Source organism: Bufo bufo, chromosome 6, assembly GCF_905171765.1.
Source record: "Bufo bufo chromosome 6, aBufBuf1.1, whole genome shotgun sequence".
Classification (NCBI taxonomy): Eukaryota; Metazoa; Chordata; class Amphibia; order Anura; family Bufonidae; genus Bufo; species Bufo bufo.
The window spans coordinates 314078265-314094298 of NC_053394.1; the positions used below are offsets into that span (position 1 = coordinate 314078265).

Sequence of the window (16034 nt, forward strand, 5' to 3'; positions counted from 1 at the left end):
CATCCATAAGCTCGTGACACACATCCATCTTCATATCCCTTCCTGCTTTGCTTTCTCAAATGGACTTAAAATTGCAGTTCCCTTCCCCAAAAACTAGTAATTTCTTGATCTCAGTTTTATTTAGTTTTTGGCCTTCAGTGCATGTTGGCATTTATCTTATATACATTCTTTTTGTGGTTTATTATGTCTTGCATTACTACGGTTCCACAGCCTATGAGTAAAATTATCAGTAAAAAACACTACATGCGTAAGAGCAAAGCATCTGAAGAAACTGCACTTTTAACACAACCATGTCAAGTATAATATATAAAAAAGTATAATACATAAGATGTACCTTTTATATATGTATAGGTAATCATATACATATATATCAAAGTGATTTGTACTTATTTTGTGTTATATAGAATATATTGGATTTAAGTGTGTGTAGTTAGTCTCCTTGGATTAGGCGCTTATTTTGGTTGCAATGCAGTATGTGTGCCACCTACCAGTGACAAAGGCCTAATTTTTATGTGTGTACTGATGTGTTATCATCTAGTCATGTCCTTGTTATAATTGTGTATGTCTTGATTGGGTGAGATTGAAAAGTAATTTTTTGGCTAGTAATGTGTAATATTGTTTTATTACAAAGACCTTTGTGGTCTATTCTTTTAAATGGTGGCCATAAATATTAGACTATGGTTGACCAAACCTGACAATTTATACACTGGCCTTCCATTTAATGTGTAGCGGGTGTTCACCCGACATTCGTTTGGCCTATGTTGGGGGAGCAAAAAAAAAAATTCCCGATCTCTTTGTTCCTTTCAGAATGTATGCACGCTTTTCCAACAAGGCCTTTTTCAAACTGGTGCCGCTCTGTAGGAAGAGTAGAAAGTTAGATATTTGAGCGATGGCTGAATCAGGAGGTGTTCTGTTGCACGACAGTAGGATAGCTCATCAATAAATAAAAAACTTGGACAACCCCTTTAAGTCTTATAAGCAAGTGCCATGAGTTTTTGGAAGAAAGGAGCTATATTTTTCTAATCCTGAAAAACCTTTTTAAAACATCTGCCTTTCAATGTCACCCTGGTTGGTTAATTTGAGGGTCACCATTATAGAATCTCCTAGAACTGGAGGTGTGGGTGTAGTCCAAAAATGCAATTGTGTTAATGCTGTGGAAAATTGACCATATCCAGTTTAGTGGTTAACCATCCATTTCTATAATGCCCATTTCAGACTTTTCACCAGCCCATTCCTCTCTGTTTTAGTGAGCCTAACAGCATAGACTTGCGCACACACACATGTGCGAACCAATATAATAAAAAGCCAGTTAGGTTTAGAATTTAAGTTGCGAGCATTTTTGTAATTACAGTCAATTCCAAGGAACACTGCTGCTGAGTACAAATGTCTAATTGTATCATCTACAGTGTAGGCTTAGTGGATACGGTTGGTGATGGTGGCACATTTTAGCATATTTTTGTACCGGTTCTGCAGTCATAACAGTGATACGATGAGGCCAAAAGGTCCATCCGGCTACATGGCACATCTACATGTGGCAGCCAATGGCATCAAAATCATGTAGCCATTAGCTGTTGCAGGTGGATTTGGCCTGCCGTATCATTCAGCCTTACCTTTATACTTTCTAGATGAAAAACAGGATGTGCAATATAGAAATATTCAGGAAAGTGTTAACCTCTATAAAAATCTCCTTAAAATTGGACTCCGCAGAATACATACATAGGCTACATAACAGGCTGCAACGATAAACCACATACCTTACTTACCTGTTTATTCACCTCATACTTCCTGATACCAGACCTGGCTTGTCATTCAATGTTCCCACCTGTCTCTGATGTCACCCCTCCATTCTCCAGCTTGCTACCCAGTTCTCCATAGCGGTTTCTTCCGCAGAATTTGATAAAGAGGAAAGTGAGGTTTCCACGGTAATGGTCAAAGCTGTAAGTACAAGGGTGTTTTGTGCAATTACTAAGGGTGATATTTTCTCACGGGTGAGTGTGTATATCAGTCACTGTAACAGCATAGAGGTCATCCTTGTGTGATTCTCGGATTATCACCTGTTTTTGGGCACGCCCGTTCTGAGTTGTATGGCTATGATGAGTTCCATCACTGGTGAACACACAGCTGCCGGGGCATCCTTCACAGCATCTTCACATGAAAGAAGATCATCCAATACCAAAATAAACCAGCTGTACTTTGTCCTTATGTTTGCAGTTTGATTTTGGAGATGTTGTGGTCAATCAGGCCATTCATACAATCGAATATTGTCTTGGGTGCATTTCCAATACAGCATCATATCTCCGGCTCTGGGCCCTAAGTCTCGCACATGCTCGTAAGTATCTAGCTGTTTTTAATGTGACATTTATTTAGAAGAGTGCAATAGGTTAGCTTGAGATTTAACTTAAAGAGGACATTTCACTAGTCCCAACATTACAATATAAGTACCTGGAACTAGCTCAGCTGAATGTATTGGTACCTTTTACTTATTGATTTTGTTGCTTCATTCTGGAGAAAAAATACTTTCAATCTATGTGCAAATAAGCAGTTAAGTGCATCATGGGCAGGCTCAAACCATTCTGCTTCCCCTGCCTTGACTTGGCCAGGAGAGATGACTAAGCAAGAACTTGGCCCTGTCAATCAAGAAGGAAAGGGAGGGCACTTGTAGAGGAAGCATAGAAATGCGGACCCGTAGAAATGAATTGGTCTATGTGCGATCTGCAAAAAATGTAGATCGGACAGATACAAAATACAATAGTTTGCCTGAGGCCTTAGACGTAACACAGTGTATTACTATTGCCCAGTCCAGAGTGTTAATTTAAGGCTCATTGGATCACATTTGTTTGATAGAATAGATGAGATACAGTAAGGCTGTGATGGCTAAACTCCAGCACTCCAGCTGTGGTAAAACTACAACTCCCAAGATGTGCACTTGCTTGCTTGGCTGTTCTCAGAACGCCATAGAAATGAATGGAGCATGCTGGGAGTCGTAGTTTCACCCCAGCTGGGGTGCCAGAGGTTATCCATCACTGCAGTAAGGCCTCATGCACACCACCGCATGTATTTTGCGGTCCTCGGTCCACATTTTGCAGAAATAATTTTTGTTTTTGTGGAACAGATATACAGATGCAGAAAGCACCCAGATGATCACAAAAGATAGAACATATTCTATTCTTGGCCACAAAATCTGGTCCACGGACCTATTTAAGTCAATAACGAAAAAAATAGATTGTCCAGCTTCACCTCACAGTGCGTGTTTTATTAGGAAACGTGCTTAAAAACCAAACATCAGGCTCATATCATCAACATGTTTCGGATCAACATATATTACAGATCCTTCCTCATGAGGAAGGATCTGTAATATATGTTGATCCGAAACATGTTGATGATATGAGCCTGATGTTTGGTTTTTAAGCACGTTTCCTAATAAAACACGCACTGTGAGGTGAAGCTGGACAATCTATTTTTTTCGCTACTTCTCATCCTTGGTTCCGGTTCTGTGTCCGTGCTCCTCGGTGGTGTATGGTGAGGTGAGCTCCAACTTGGTGTTTTTATATTTAAGTCAATAAGTCCACAGAAAAATTGGATGCAACACGGACATCATATAAATGTCATCTGTATTTTGTGGATTGCAATATAGATGTGGTCGTGTGCAGAAGGCCTAAGTCAGGGGGTTTCCTAACCCCTGTGACTTGAAAGAATGAGACTGGAGTGAGGTTAAGTTTGACCTTTTATGTATGGAAACTGTGTTTATTGATACTTTTACCCTTGTGTAAAATGTAGAATAATCGTCTTGGTTCTGATTGTCCTTTAGAACTCTCAGAGGTCTTGTGGACGATGGTGATGCACGTAGGTCTGCATGTGAACAGCATAGGGGGTGGCATTCTCCTGGTCTTCGTGTTTGCAGCATTTGCGGCACTCACCATTGCCATTCTCCTTATCATGGAGGGTTTGTCCGCTTTCTTGCATGCCCTCCGTTTGCACTGGTGAGTAGTAAAATCGAATCCTTGTTATTCATGTATGTGAAGAATCTACACGTTTCACATGATTTCTTATGTTATGTTCTTTGTAGCATAGTGGTACCTATGGCTCTTTACCTGTTGAAAAGCTGCAATCCCCATCATGTTGTGAAAAAAGGGCTTGCCAGGAGCTAGGGAGACACAGGTTAGAGGCAACTGGTCTAGGAAATGCTGCCAATTCTTAGATAGTAATTCAATCAAAGCCGTCTATCTACAACAAAGAAACAAATGAAATATTAGGCTGCTGACTTGGAGGGGATTCTTACTGCATGCTCCGTGGTGGTGTTAGTGCTCAGCTATAGACCAGCTCTAATTTAAGCTTGGAATCTCAATGAAACCCAAGACTTGGTCACTTCTGTACATGTAGGACATACCTGTCATACCTCTACCACAGGGAAGAAACAAGTCTGCTGTGCCTCCCTGCACCTAATAATTATTACCCCTGCCTCCTCTCTCCCAGTCAGGAGTAATAGGAGTATAAACGCACACATAATTTACTGTTAGGGTACTTTCACACTAGCGTTTAAGTTTTCTGGTATTGAGTTCCATCATAGGGGCTCAATACCGGAAAAAACGCTTCAGTTTTGTACCCATTCTGTGTCAATGGGGGCAAAACTGAACTGAACAGAACGGAATGCTCCAAAATGCATTCCGTTCCATTTAGTTGCGTTCCCAGACCGGAGAGCAAACCGCAAAATGTATTTTGCTTTCCGTCCTGGGATGCAGAGCCAGACTGATCTGGCATTACCCCCAGTGCAAGTCAATGGGGACGGATCCGTTTTCTCTGCAACAATAGAAAAATGGATCCGTCCCCCATTGACTTTCTATAGAGTTAATGACTGATGCAATGTTAAAGATATGTTAAAGATAATACAACCGGATCTGTTCATAACGGATGCAGACGGTTGTATTATCAGTAACTGAAGCTTTTTTGCTGGACCCTGCCGAAACCAGCAAAAATGCTAGTGTGAAAGTAGCCTAAGAAGTTGCTGCTGCATTTTTAAGGAGTCATTTACTCAGTGGATGGAGGTCGTAGCACATAGCACTGTACCATATCGCATGACAGTAGAAGGGTTACATGATAGAATACAACATTGTTCCTATGCTCGGCAGCAATGACCTTGCACCTTGGCAGAGAATGGAGGTTCCATATTGCTCGCACAGGGATTGCTGGGATCTTTGCTACAGATTTTACAAAATTATTCATGTCTAATGGGTCCTTAAAGGATCACTACAATTGCATTTTTTTTATTTTTTTTGCCACCAAACCTGATGTCGAGTGTGTATGACATCCAAAGAGACTTGTGTGCACATGACTTTTTAGGCATCTTCTAGTTACCTCAACAACTGTCCCATTCAGCGTGTTACCTGTGTCTCTCTTGTCCGTGCCCTCCTATGACTGATGCTTGCCATAGTAGTAGCGATATTGGGGGGATAAAATTTGTTTCCGATTTGCAGTTGTTGTACAACTTTTTATATATAGTTAGCATTTTGGCTCCTGCATTGTTGCATCTACTGTAAAGCTTCTGTTTATTACAAAGAGGAGATAACACTCTTCTTTGTTGTATGAGGGGCTCTGGGCAGTACATCATTAGTGCAATGTGCACTTCTGTAATCCCCATCATAGACTCTACCATGAACAGCTTTTACAGTTGCTGTCACCACTCCTGACATGTTTGTTTTAGTAACTACTTGGATTCCCTTGTAATAATAATTCTGGAGCATCTATTCTTATGGCTCTATGTTGTACCATTCTTATATTATTCCTGGTAGAAGTTTATAAATGCACAACTGGGGGTCACCAGTTGGGTGGTGTTCCTGCACAGTCTGACACTGACAGCAGTGATTGGAAAGTGTTTGTGCAGGGAACCCCCCCATGTCTCCCCGCAAGTGGTAACACTAGTTCCTTGCAGTGCTGGGGTCTTAGGTTTAAATCTCGCCAAAGACAGCACCTGCATGGAGTTTGTATGTTCTCCCTTTGTTTGCATAGGTTTCCTTCCAGACTCCAATGACATAAAGATAGGGAACTTAGATTGTGAGCTCCATGGGGGACAGCGTGTGATAATGTCTGTAAAGCACAGCAGAATATGTTAGCGCTATATAAAGTGAGTAAAATAAATACATACAGTGATAAGAATAGATGCTCCAGAATTGTCATTTCATGGAATAGAACTATTTAATGAAGCAGACATGTCAGAAGAAGTGACAGACCCTCTAATATTTTCATTGTGACCTTTCTTTTCCCAATCTCTCGTTATGCAATTTTACTGCTTTGAATTTTCCCGCAGACCAAAAATTATTTGTCTGGAGCTCAGAGATGTGCAAAAAACAGTAAAGCCTACTGATGAGAGGTTGGCATCCAGCCCATAGTGACAGTGTGGGCTTGTCATTAACTACATGCAGAGCTGCAGTGACTTTGGGGTGATATGCGCTCTATATCACCCATCGCTGGGAATAGTTCCTTATACGGGACTCTCTTCTGCTCATCCTAACTGGAAGCAAATTGATTTTTTCCTTATTTGGATGGAGCATGTGGAAGCTATGGCAGACCTCCAGCATTCCTGCCTCTTGCTTCACAACCTCGCAGGAGAAACTAGTAGCAGAAATGTCTGCAGCTTTGTTTTCAAGCAGAAAAACTTAATCTCAGCAGAACTTTTTGGAGACCAGATTTGTTGAATATATATACGGCTTCTGAATTCTGTGTATGAGTTTTATGCCTAATGATATGTCAGAAGCCTGAAGATGTTCATACACCTCACATAGAAGCCAGACAGCACTTGGACAACCAGTCATTCATTAATTTGTTCTTGTTGGCAACAATCCTAATGATATTGCCATCAAAGTTGTCTGTTACAGTCTGAATGAGAGATCATGAATATACGATGCATGCAGAAGTCTACTAGCTGACTACATGTGTACCTACGAGATTTGGAGCTCTGTGTTTGAAAACTGGAGATCTGTCCATTTTGTCAGCTGGACCCAACAATTACCTGGTGTTAAACGGGCATTCTCTTTAAGGCCTCTTTCACACGGGCGTGTGCGCCCCGTTGCCGTATTGCGGACCACATTTGCGGATACACGGATGCCGTTCCATGGGCATTCCGCATCACGGATGCGGACCCATTCACTTCAATGGGTCCGCAAATCAGGAGATGCGGAATGGAAGCACGGAACCCTACGGAAGCACTACAGAGTGCTTCCGTGGGGTTTCGTCCCGTACTTCCATTCCGCAAAAAGATAGAACCTGTCCTATCTTTTTGTGGAATGGCCAGATCGCGGACCCATTCAAGTGAATGGGTCCGCGATCCGCTGCAGCTGCCCCACGGACTGTGCTCGTGCATTGCGGCCCGCATTTTGCGGGCTGCAGCACGACCCCGGGGCGCACACGCCCGTGTGAAAGAGGCCTAAAGCTGATTGTACATGAAAGGCCATTGAAGTGCACATACCTATTAGATTAACCCTCTTCACGACCAGCGCAGTAATAGTACAGCGCAGCTGGATGTGACATGCTGCCCAGCGCCATACTATTACGAAGAACCCCGCGGCCCCCGTGCATAATCGCTTGGGAGCAGGCAGCCATGTTAGCTAAGGGCTGCGGAAGGTATTTTCGCCCCCCTGCAGCCCCGATCGCTGCTATTGGTCGGTTTGCACAGACATGCGCTTTGCAGCTCTGGCTGTGATACGGAGCTGCAGGGGGGGTGTCATCTGGAGGTGACCGGTGCTGAACAAGTCAGCACCTGTCTCCTCCTAGGTCAGGCAGGGGCCACCAGTATTTTGGGTCCCCTGCCAGCGCTGCTATTGGCTGAAACAACGCTCCAGCCAATGGCAGCGCTATAGCTGCACAGGAAGAGGCAGAACTTCCCTGCATGCAGCCATTCTAGCTGGTGACTGCATGCAGAGAGGTTCTGTGCTGCTTGTGGCTTGCTGGGACTGGGACAGTGTTTTAACCCCTTTCCTGCTGAAAAAGAAAGAACATCTGGAATAGCTGCACAGATTATTTTTTTTATTTTACATTTGCAGCTGTTTCCAGATCCCTAAACCACCCTCCGTCCCTGTCCCTTCCCGCCCCCCTGCAACATGAGGTGATTGTCGTGGATGAATAGCACAACCATGGGCCTCAGGATCTCGTTACAGTGTCTCTGTGCATTTAAAATGCAGTCAATAAAATGCATGGTCATTGTCCATAACATACGCCTGCCCATGCCATAACCCCACCGCCAGCCATGGGCCACTCGATCCACAACGTTGACGTCAGCAAACTGCTCACCCACACGACGCCACACACTCTGTCTGCCATTTGCCCATAACAGTTAAAACCGGGACTCATCCATGAATGGAACGCCTCTCCAACGTGCCAGACGTCATCGAATGTGAGCATTTGCCCACTTAAGTCGGTTACGACGACGAACTGCAGTCGGGTCCAGACCCCGATGAGGACGGCGAGCATGCAGATGAGCTTCCCTGAGACGGTTTCTGACAGTTTGTGCAGAAATTCTTTGGTTATGCAAACCGATTGTTGCTGCAGTTGTCCGGGTGGCTGGTCTCAGACGATCATGGAGGTGAACATGCTGGATGTGGAGGTCCTGGGCTGGTGTGGTTACACGTGGTCTGCGGTTGTAAGGCTGGTTGGATGTACTGCCAAATTCTCTGAAATGCCTTTTGGAGACTGCTTATGGTAGGGAAATGAACATTCATTGCATGGGCGACAGCTCTGGTAGACATTCCTGCAGTCAGCATGTCAATTGCACACTCCCTCAAACGTTGCGACATCTGTGGCATTGTGCTGTGTGATCAAACTGCACATTTCAGAGTGGACTTTTGTTGTGGGAAATCTAAGGCACACCTGTGCAATATTCATGCTGTCTAATCAGCACCTTGATATGCCACACCTGTGAAGTGGGATGGATTATCTCGGCAAAGGAGAAGTGCTCACTAACACAGATTTAGACAGATTTGTGAACAATATTTGAGAGTAATGGGTCTATTGTGTATGATGAAAATTTTTGAGATCTTTGAGTTCAGCTCCTGCAATATGGGAGCAAAACCAAAAGCGTTGCGTGCTTGCATTTTGCAGAGCACTGTAGTAAATGTTTAAACTACAGTTTTTGCACGCACAATATGTGTGCGTGCTGCAGAGCACCGATCAGTAGTGTGGCTCAGTAACGTCTGCATATTTTTGAGGTTTTTTTTTTTTTTTTTTTACATATTTTATTTTTTTGTGTGAAAAAAGAACTGCAGTTAGTGGTAGTATATATTTCAGTTAGTGTGAGTTTAGGTTTTTGCACGAACGCACCATCTGCGTACGAGCATTTTGTAACCACTGAGCACCGATCAGTAGTGTCCGTTTTTATTACAATTACAAGCCCCTTCACGTGTGAAAACACTACATACACACCCCTCACACTAAATAAAGTTTTACACGTCACACCCCAATAAAATAAAAATGGCCCGTCCATCCCAACGACTATACTCAGCTGAAGAGGCATACGCCATGCTTGCCTCCAATACTGAGACTGCTAGTGTAGGGAGAAGAGGATGCCACTTTCCTCTACTCCTCTACCCCCTCATCATCATAATCCGCTGATGAGGCGCTCCAGTGAAGCAGCGGAGTCAGCCCCCCAGAGTGACCCAATATGGACCCCACCCCATGACGATTATCAGCCCCAATTCCAGAGTTTATGGGAAACTCTGGAATCCAGATTGACTGCACGGGCTTCACAGAAATTGATTTTTTCAAAATCTTTTTCAGTGAAGATTTTGTAAATTTATATGCCCAGCAGTTTATTTCCCAGAACCCTACATCACCATTCGCAATACCCCTTGGTTGGACCCCAGTTACACTGCTGCATATGGGGCTTGTACCACACTCCAATATTCAGTAATTCCATGGCCCAGAATAGATTTGAGTCTATTCTGAAATTTTTGCATTATAATGATAATGCACAGTGTCCGCCCCAAAATGACCCAGCAGTTGATCGGCTTTTTAAAATTAGGCCCGTTCTTGACCACTTCAGCACCAAGTTTGCTGAAGTGTACACCCCATAACAAAATATCTGTATAGATGAGTCCCTGTTACATTTCAAGGGGAGGGAAAGATTCCGCCAGTACCTGCCCAGCAAGCGAGCAAGGTATGGCATAAAAATGTATAAAGTCTGTGAGAGTAACTCCGGGTACACATATAGGTTTCGTGTTTATGAAGGGAAAGACTCCCGGATTGAATCCCCAGAATGCCCCCCTTCCTAGGAGTTAGTGGGAAACTAGTGTGGGATTTGATTCACCCACTGCTGGATAAGGGTTACCACCTCTATGTTGATAACTATTATACCAGCATACCCCTATTGATGTCCCTAAAATCCAGAGGTACTGTGGCTTGCGGCATAGTACGCAAAAATCAGAGAGGCCTCCCTAGATCCCTGGTAGGGCAACCACTGAGAAAGGGTGAAAGCAGGGCTCTCCTCCATGATAACATGCTGGTGGTTAAGTACAAGGACAAGAGGGATGTGATTGTACTGACCACCATTCACAGGAATACCAGCTCCACTGCCGCAGTACGTGGTACCACTACCACTGTCCTCAAACCAGACTGCATTCTGGTCTACAACAGGCACATGGGTGGGGTTGATCTTTCAGATCAAGTTCTGAAGCCCTACAGTGCCACACGAAAAACAAAAGTGTGGTACAAAAAGCTGGCTGTACACATTGTACAGATGGCAATGTACAATGCCTATGTGCTATATAAGTCTAGCGAGCACACAGGAACATTTCTTCACTTTCAAGAAGTAGTGATCAAGGCCCTAATTCTTCCAAACCAAGCAGAAGAGGGCCCCAGTACTTCTGTAAGTCACAGTGGCTGTGTTGTACCAGGACATTTCCCAGCTGAAGTCCTCCAGACAGCAAGAAGAAGGACCGAAAAAAGATGCAGTGTGTGTGTTCAAAAAGGCGTATTAGGAAGGACACCATTTACCACTGCGAAACCTGCCATGAAAAACCTGGCCTGTGCATGAAGGAGTGTTAAAGTATACCACACATCCATGGAGTATTAATTTAATGTCATCCTTTAAGCTCCCTGTAATATTTCCACTTTATATCTCTGATTGAGTCCACCTCACTTGCATATCCACTTTCCAACAACCACTAAATATTATTTTCTGTGAAACAATCGTGCCCTTTCAACCCCTTTAAATGTTCGTACGGGGGTGCACTTTCCAAAAAGGGTTACATCTTTCTTTTTTTTTCTGGGGAATTTTTTAAATGTGACATGGCTGTTTGCCTGCTGTGCGCCCATACAGAAGGCTACAAAGCACATATGGGGTGTTTTCAAAAAGGGGAGAGATTGAGGAACATATACTGGGTGCAATTTCTCATTTAACCCCTTGTGAAAGTGAAAAATTGGGGGACGCTAGCAATTTTTCATTTTTACAAACATGTGCTTTTGAAATGCTTTCACAAGTATTTCTGTCTTCCGTGAGACACCGGTTTGCTGAAAAGTACCCTTTCCACCACTTAAAATGTTCGTACAGGGGTGCCCTTACTGAAATCGGGTCACTTCTTTGGGTTTTTCATTTCTGGGGACCTCAGGAATTTATTTAATGCGACATGGCAGCTAAAATCCATGTCTGTTTATTCAGGCCTGCAAAAAACATATTTTGCACTTTGCCTCTAGAGCCCTACTGTGTGCCCATACAGCAGGCTACAAGCACATATGGGGTGTTTGCAAAAAGGGTAGAAAATGGGAAACCTATACCGGGGTGCATTTTCTCCTTAAACCCCTTGTGAAAGTGAAAAATTGTGGTCTGCAAGTAATTTTTAATTTTTACAAATGTGTGCTTTGAAATGCTTTCACAAGTATTTCTGTCTTCTGTGAGACACTTGTTTGCTGAAAAGTACCCTTTTCCTACCACTTAAAATGTTCATACGGGGGTGCTCTGTCCGAAATGGTGTCACTTGTTGGGATTTGTCATTTCTGGGGAGCTCAGGAATTAATTTAATGCGACAAGGCACCTAAAATACATGTCTGTCAATTCAGGTCAGCAAAATCCATATTTAGCTGTGAGATTTTGAGCACATATGTGGTGTTGGCGTATTCGGGGGGGAAATGGGGAACAAAATGTGAAAGCAACTTTTTCGGGCAAAAATTTTAATTTCTAATTTTCACAACCAAGCGTTTCCTAATTCTGTAAATCGCCCGATGGGTCAAAGTGCTCACTACACACCTTGAAATATTCCTTGAGGGGTGTAGTTTCTGTAATGGAGTCACTTTTTGGGGGTTTCCACTCTAGGGGTACCTCAGGGTGCGTTCAACTGCAAGATGGCGCCTGTCAATTATTCCGGTGAAATCTGCCTTCCAGAAGCCATTTGGTGCTCCTTTCCTTCTGACCCCTGTGGTACGCACATATAGCAGTATACAAGCACATATGGGGTATTGCTGTAATCAGTAGACAATGGGCAATAAATTAGGGGGTGCATTTTCTCAAGGTCTCCCTTGTGAAAGTGAAATATTTGGGCCTAAAAAATTTTTTTATTTATTTTTTTTTTTTCAATTTCACAGCAATTCCATGAATCACTTTTAAGGACAAAATTCTCACTACTTATCTTGAAATATTTCTTGAGGGGTGTAGTTTCCAGAATGGGGTCACTTTTGGGGGTTTCCACTCTAGGGATACCTCAGGGTGTCTTCATATGCGACAGCTCCCAAAATCAATCCAATCCTGCAAAATCTGTCCTCCAAAAGTTCTATGCTGCTACTTCCCTTTTGAACCCTGCCATGCACCCATACATCATTTTTTTGAGCCATGCGTTTCCTAATTCTGTGAATCGCCCAATAGGTCAAAGTGATCACTTCACACCTTGAAATATTCCTTGAGGGGTGTAGTTTTTGAGTGTTTCCACTGTAGGGCCACCTCAGGATGTCTTCATATGCTGCATAGCCAAATCTGCTCTCCAAATGCCATACAGTGCTCCTTCCACTCTGAAGCCTGCTGTGCGCCCGTACATCCGTTTTTGAGCACACATAGGGTGTTTCTGTAAACTCCAGATTCAGGGTAATAGATTTTGAGTTTTGGTTGGCAGTTAACCCTTAATGTGTTGCAGAAAAAATAGATTAAAATTGAAAATCTGCTAAAAAAAAAAAATATTGAAATTTTTAAATTTCATTCCCATTTTCCTTTAATTCTCGTGAGGCACCTAAAGGGTTAACAAAGTTTGTAAAATCAGTTTTGAATATCTTGAGGGGTATAGTTTTTAAAATGGGGTGATTTATGGCTGGTTTCTAATATGTAACCCCACAAAGTGACTTCATAACTGAACTGTTGCTGAAAAAATTGGGTTTTGGAAATGTTCTTGAAAATTGTAAGATTTGCTTCTTACCTTCTAGTCCCAAAAAAATAAAATGTCATTTTCAAAATGATCAAACATGGAGTAGACATATGGGGAATGTAAAGTAATTACTATTTTTGGAGGTATTACTATCTATTATAAAAGTAGAGAAATAGAAATTTGCTAATTTTTTCAAATGTTTGGTAAATTATTTTTTTTATTTTTTTTTATAAATAAAAAATATATATTTTGACTCAATTTTACCACTGTCATGAAGTACAATATCTGACGAGAAAACAATCTCAGAATGATCTGGATAAGTAAAAGCGTTTTAAAGTTATTGCCACATAAAGTGACACATGTCAGATTTGCAAAAAATGGCCTGGGCAGGAAGGTGAAAACTGGCCCGGGGTTGAAAGGGTTAACGTCTGCTGAACCTGACTATTATCTTATGTGTATGGGGGTGTCCTGACTGTACCTCAGCAGATGGTGGTGGGGGAAAGGATTAGAAGGATCAGGCATATTGAATTCTCGCCGCCAGAAGTGTGTAGCAAACTGCTTACTCCTCTCTCTCCATTCAGGACACATGCACACTCAGCCAAATGAGCGTGGAATGGCGAAGGAATGTATGCAGCTGTTATACAATTCTGGCACTCTTAGTGGGGAAGAAAACCATTTGATAATCACACATTGTGAATGTCATTTCCACACACAACTGGACACAGTGGTTTATGTTCTGTGAGCAGTGAATCTCACAGAAAAGTGTTGAATATAGACCCTCTATTCCCAAGAGTCAAATTTCTGTGTGTGAAGGGATCCCTCAGTGAGCTAAATGATAATGAAGTCACTTGTTTTAAGCCACTTCAGGTCTCAGTAATATGACTGTTCTGTCATGAATACTGAATGTACTGTTGGCAGGTTTGGGGTTAATACGGCGCTGACAGACTGTAAAAGTTAATTTTAGCCTCTCCTTGCTATTTTTTCCAAGACCCAAATTGCCACTTCATTGTGAAAAGTCTCATTGCCGTGAGATATTAACAGAAGGATGAAACTCTGCCGTCTCACAGCTGTATATAGAGTAGTAATGCGCCCCCTACTGTAGATTGTAGGAATAATGAAAGTCACTTGGCATGTTGGAAGTATGTTTATACAGATCTAGAAACACTAATAAATATAAAGTAAATTATCATTTATATTTAGGGTTGTCATGCCTAAAACTCAGCTTGGGGGTAATGATGGTTATGCAGTTGAACGGAGCCGGTCACATTTAATATACAGTCTGATCTGCAGGCAGAATACCCTCTATTTTACAGCAGGGGGAGCTGAGTTGATTGATATAGCTTTGTAAGAAAAGATTCAGTATAACTTTATTCATTCATATAAATCCTTGCTTTTTTCATGCTTAGGAGTCCCGTGGCGGTTCTACTCAGTAATTGACAGCTGTCTCTGTATATAGAGTCATATTGGGAAGGCTGCACTGAGTAGGACCTCCCACTGGAATTTTAAGCATAGGATCAGCGGGAATTAAAATTAATAAACTACAAGTTTATACTAAAGTTTTTCCTCAAAACTATATATATCGGCCTGCTCACATCCTCCTGCCTACAGATAAGACACTATGTTTAACATGCCTGGTTCCCATTAGCTAGGGCTCAAAGAGGTTCGTCAGCAACTGATTTTTTTTTTTTGCATATATGCTGATTGGCACCATTCACCTATGAAACTCGTCCAAGTTCCATCTGTGTTGAAGTATTTTTTTTCTACGATTGCATTTGATTTGTAATTTTTTTCACTCTGTGTAGCATCATGTTGGTGGAAAAAAAAAAAACTGAATGCACACCCAATTGTTCTAGCACCCATGAAAAACTTATTTTTTTTGTTTTTTTATTATTTTATTTCACAGTCTTGAATGGGCCAGTTCAGTGTGAAAAAACGGACCATGCTCTGATTGTGAATTATACCCCTTGACTTTAACCCCTTAAGGACACAGCCTTTTTACACCTTAGGACCAGGCCATTTTTTGAAAATCTGACCAGAGTCCCTTTAAGTGCTGATAACTTTAAAACGGTTTGACTTATCCAGGCCGTTCTGAGATTGTTTTTTCGTCACATATTGTACTTCATGACACTGGTAAAATGGAGTCAAAAAAAAAATTTTTTTTGCACCAAAAAATACCTAATTTAACAAAAATTTGAAAAAAATTAGCAAATTTCAAAGTTTCAGTTTCTCTACTTCTGTAATACATAGTAATACCCCCAAAAATTGTGATGACTTTACATTCCCCATATGTCTACTTCATGTTTGAATTGTTTTGGGAATGATATTTTATTTTTTGGGGATGTTATAAGGCTTAGAAGTTTAGAAGCAAATCTTGAAATTTTTCCGAAATTTACAAAAACTCAATTTCTAGGGACCAGTTCAGGTCTCAAGTCACTTTGCGAGGCTTACATTATAGAAACCACCCAAAAATGACCCCATCTAAGAAACTACACCCCTCAAGGTATTCAAAACTGATTTTGCATACGTTGTTAACCCTTTAGGTGTTGCACAAGAGTTATTGGCAAATAGGGAGGAAATTTGAGAATTTCATTTTTTTGTCTAATTTTTCATTTTAACCCATTTTTTCCACTAACAAACCAAGGGTTAACAGCCAAACAAGACTGTATCTTTATTGCCCTGACTCTGCTGTTTACAGAAACACCCCAT

At 41.9% G+C, this 16034-nt stretch overlaps 1 protein-coding gene across 6 annotated transcripts in view; it reads left to right on the forward strand.

Moving 5' to 3' along the window:
• ATP6V0A1 (ATPase H+ transporting V0 subunit a1) overlaps window positions 1-16034 on the forward strand; it is a 107096-nt gene that overhangs the window by 85561 nt on the left and 5501 nt on the right. For 4 of the 6 annotated variants that reach the window (XM_040437975.1, XM_040437976.1, XM_040437977.1 and 1 more), the window contains 2 exons: window positions 2212-2329; window positions 3809-3980. In XM_040437975.1, coding sequence (XP_040293909.1) covers window positions 2212-2329; window positions 3809-3980 — 290 coding nt within the window. Of the gene's footprint in view, window positions 1-1853; window positions 1938-2211; window positions 2330-3808; window positions 3981-16034 lie in introns of all 6 variants that reach the window. The other 2 variants (XM_040437973.1, XM_040437974.1) reach the window with 1 other exon arrangement.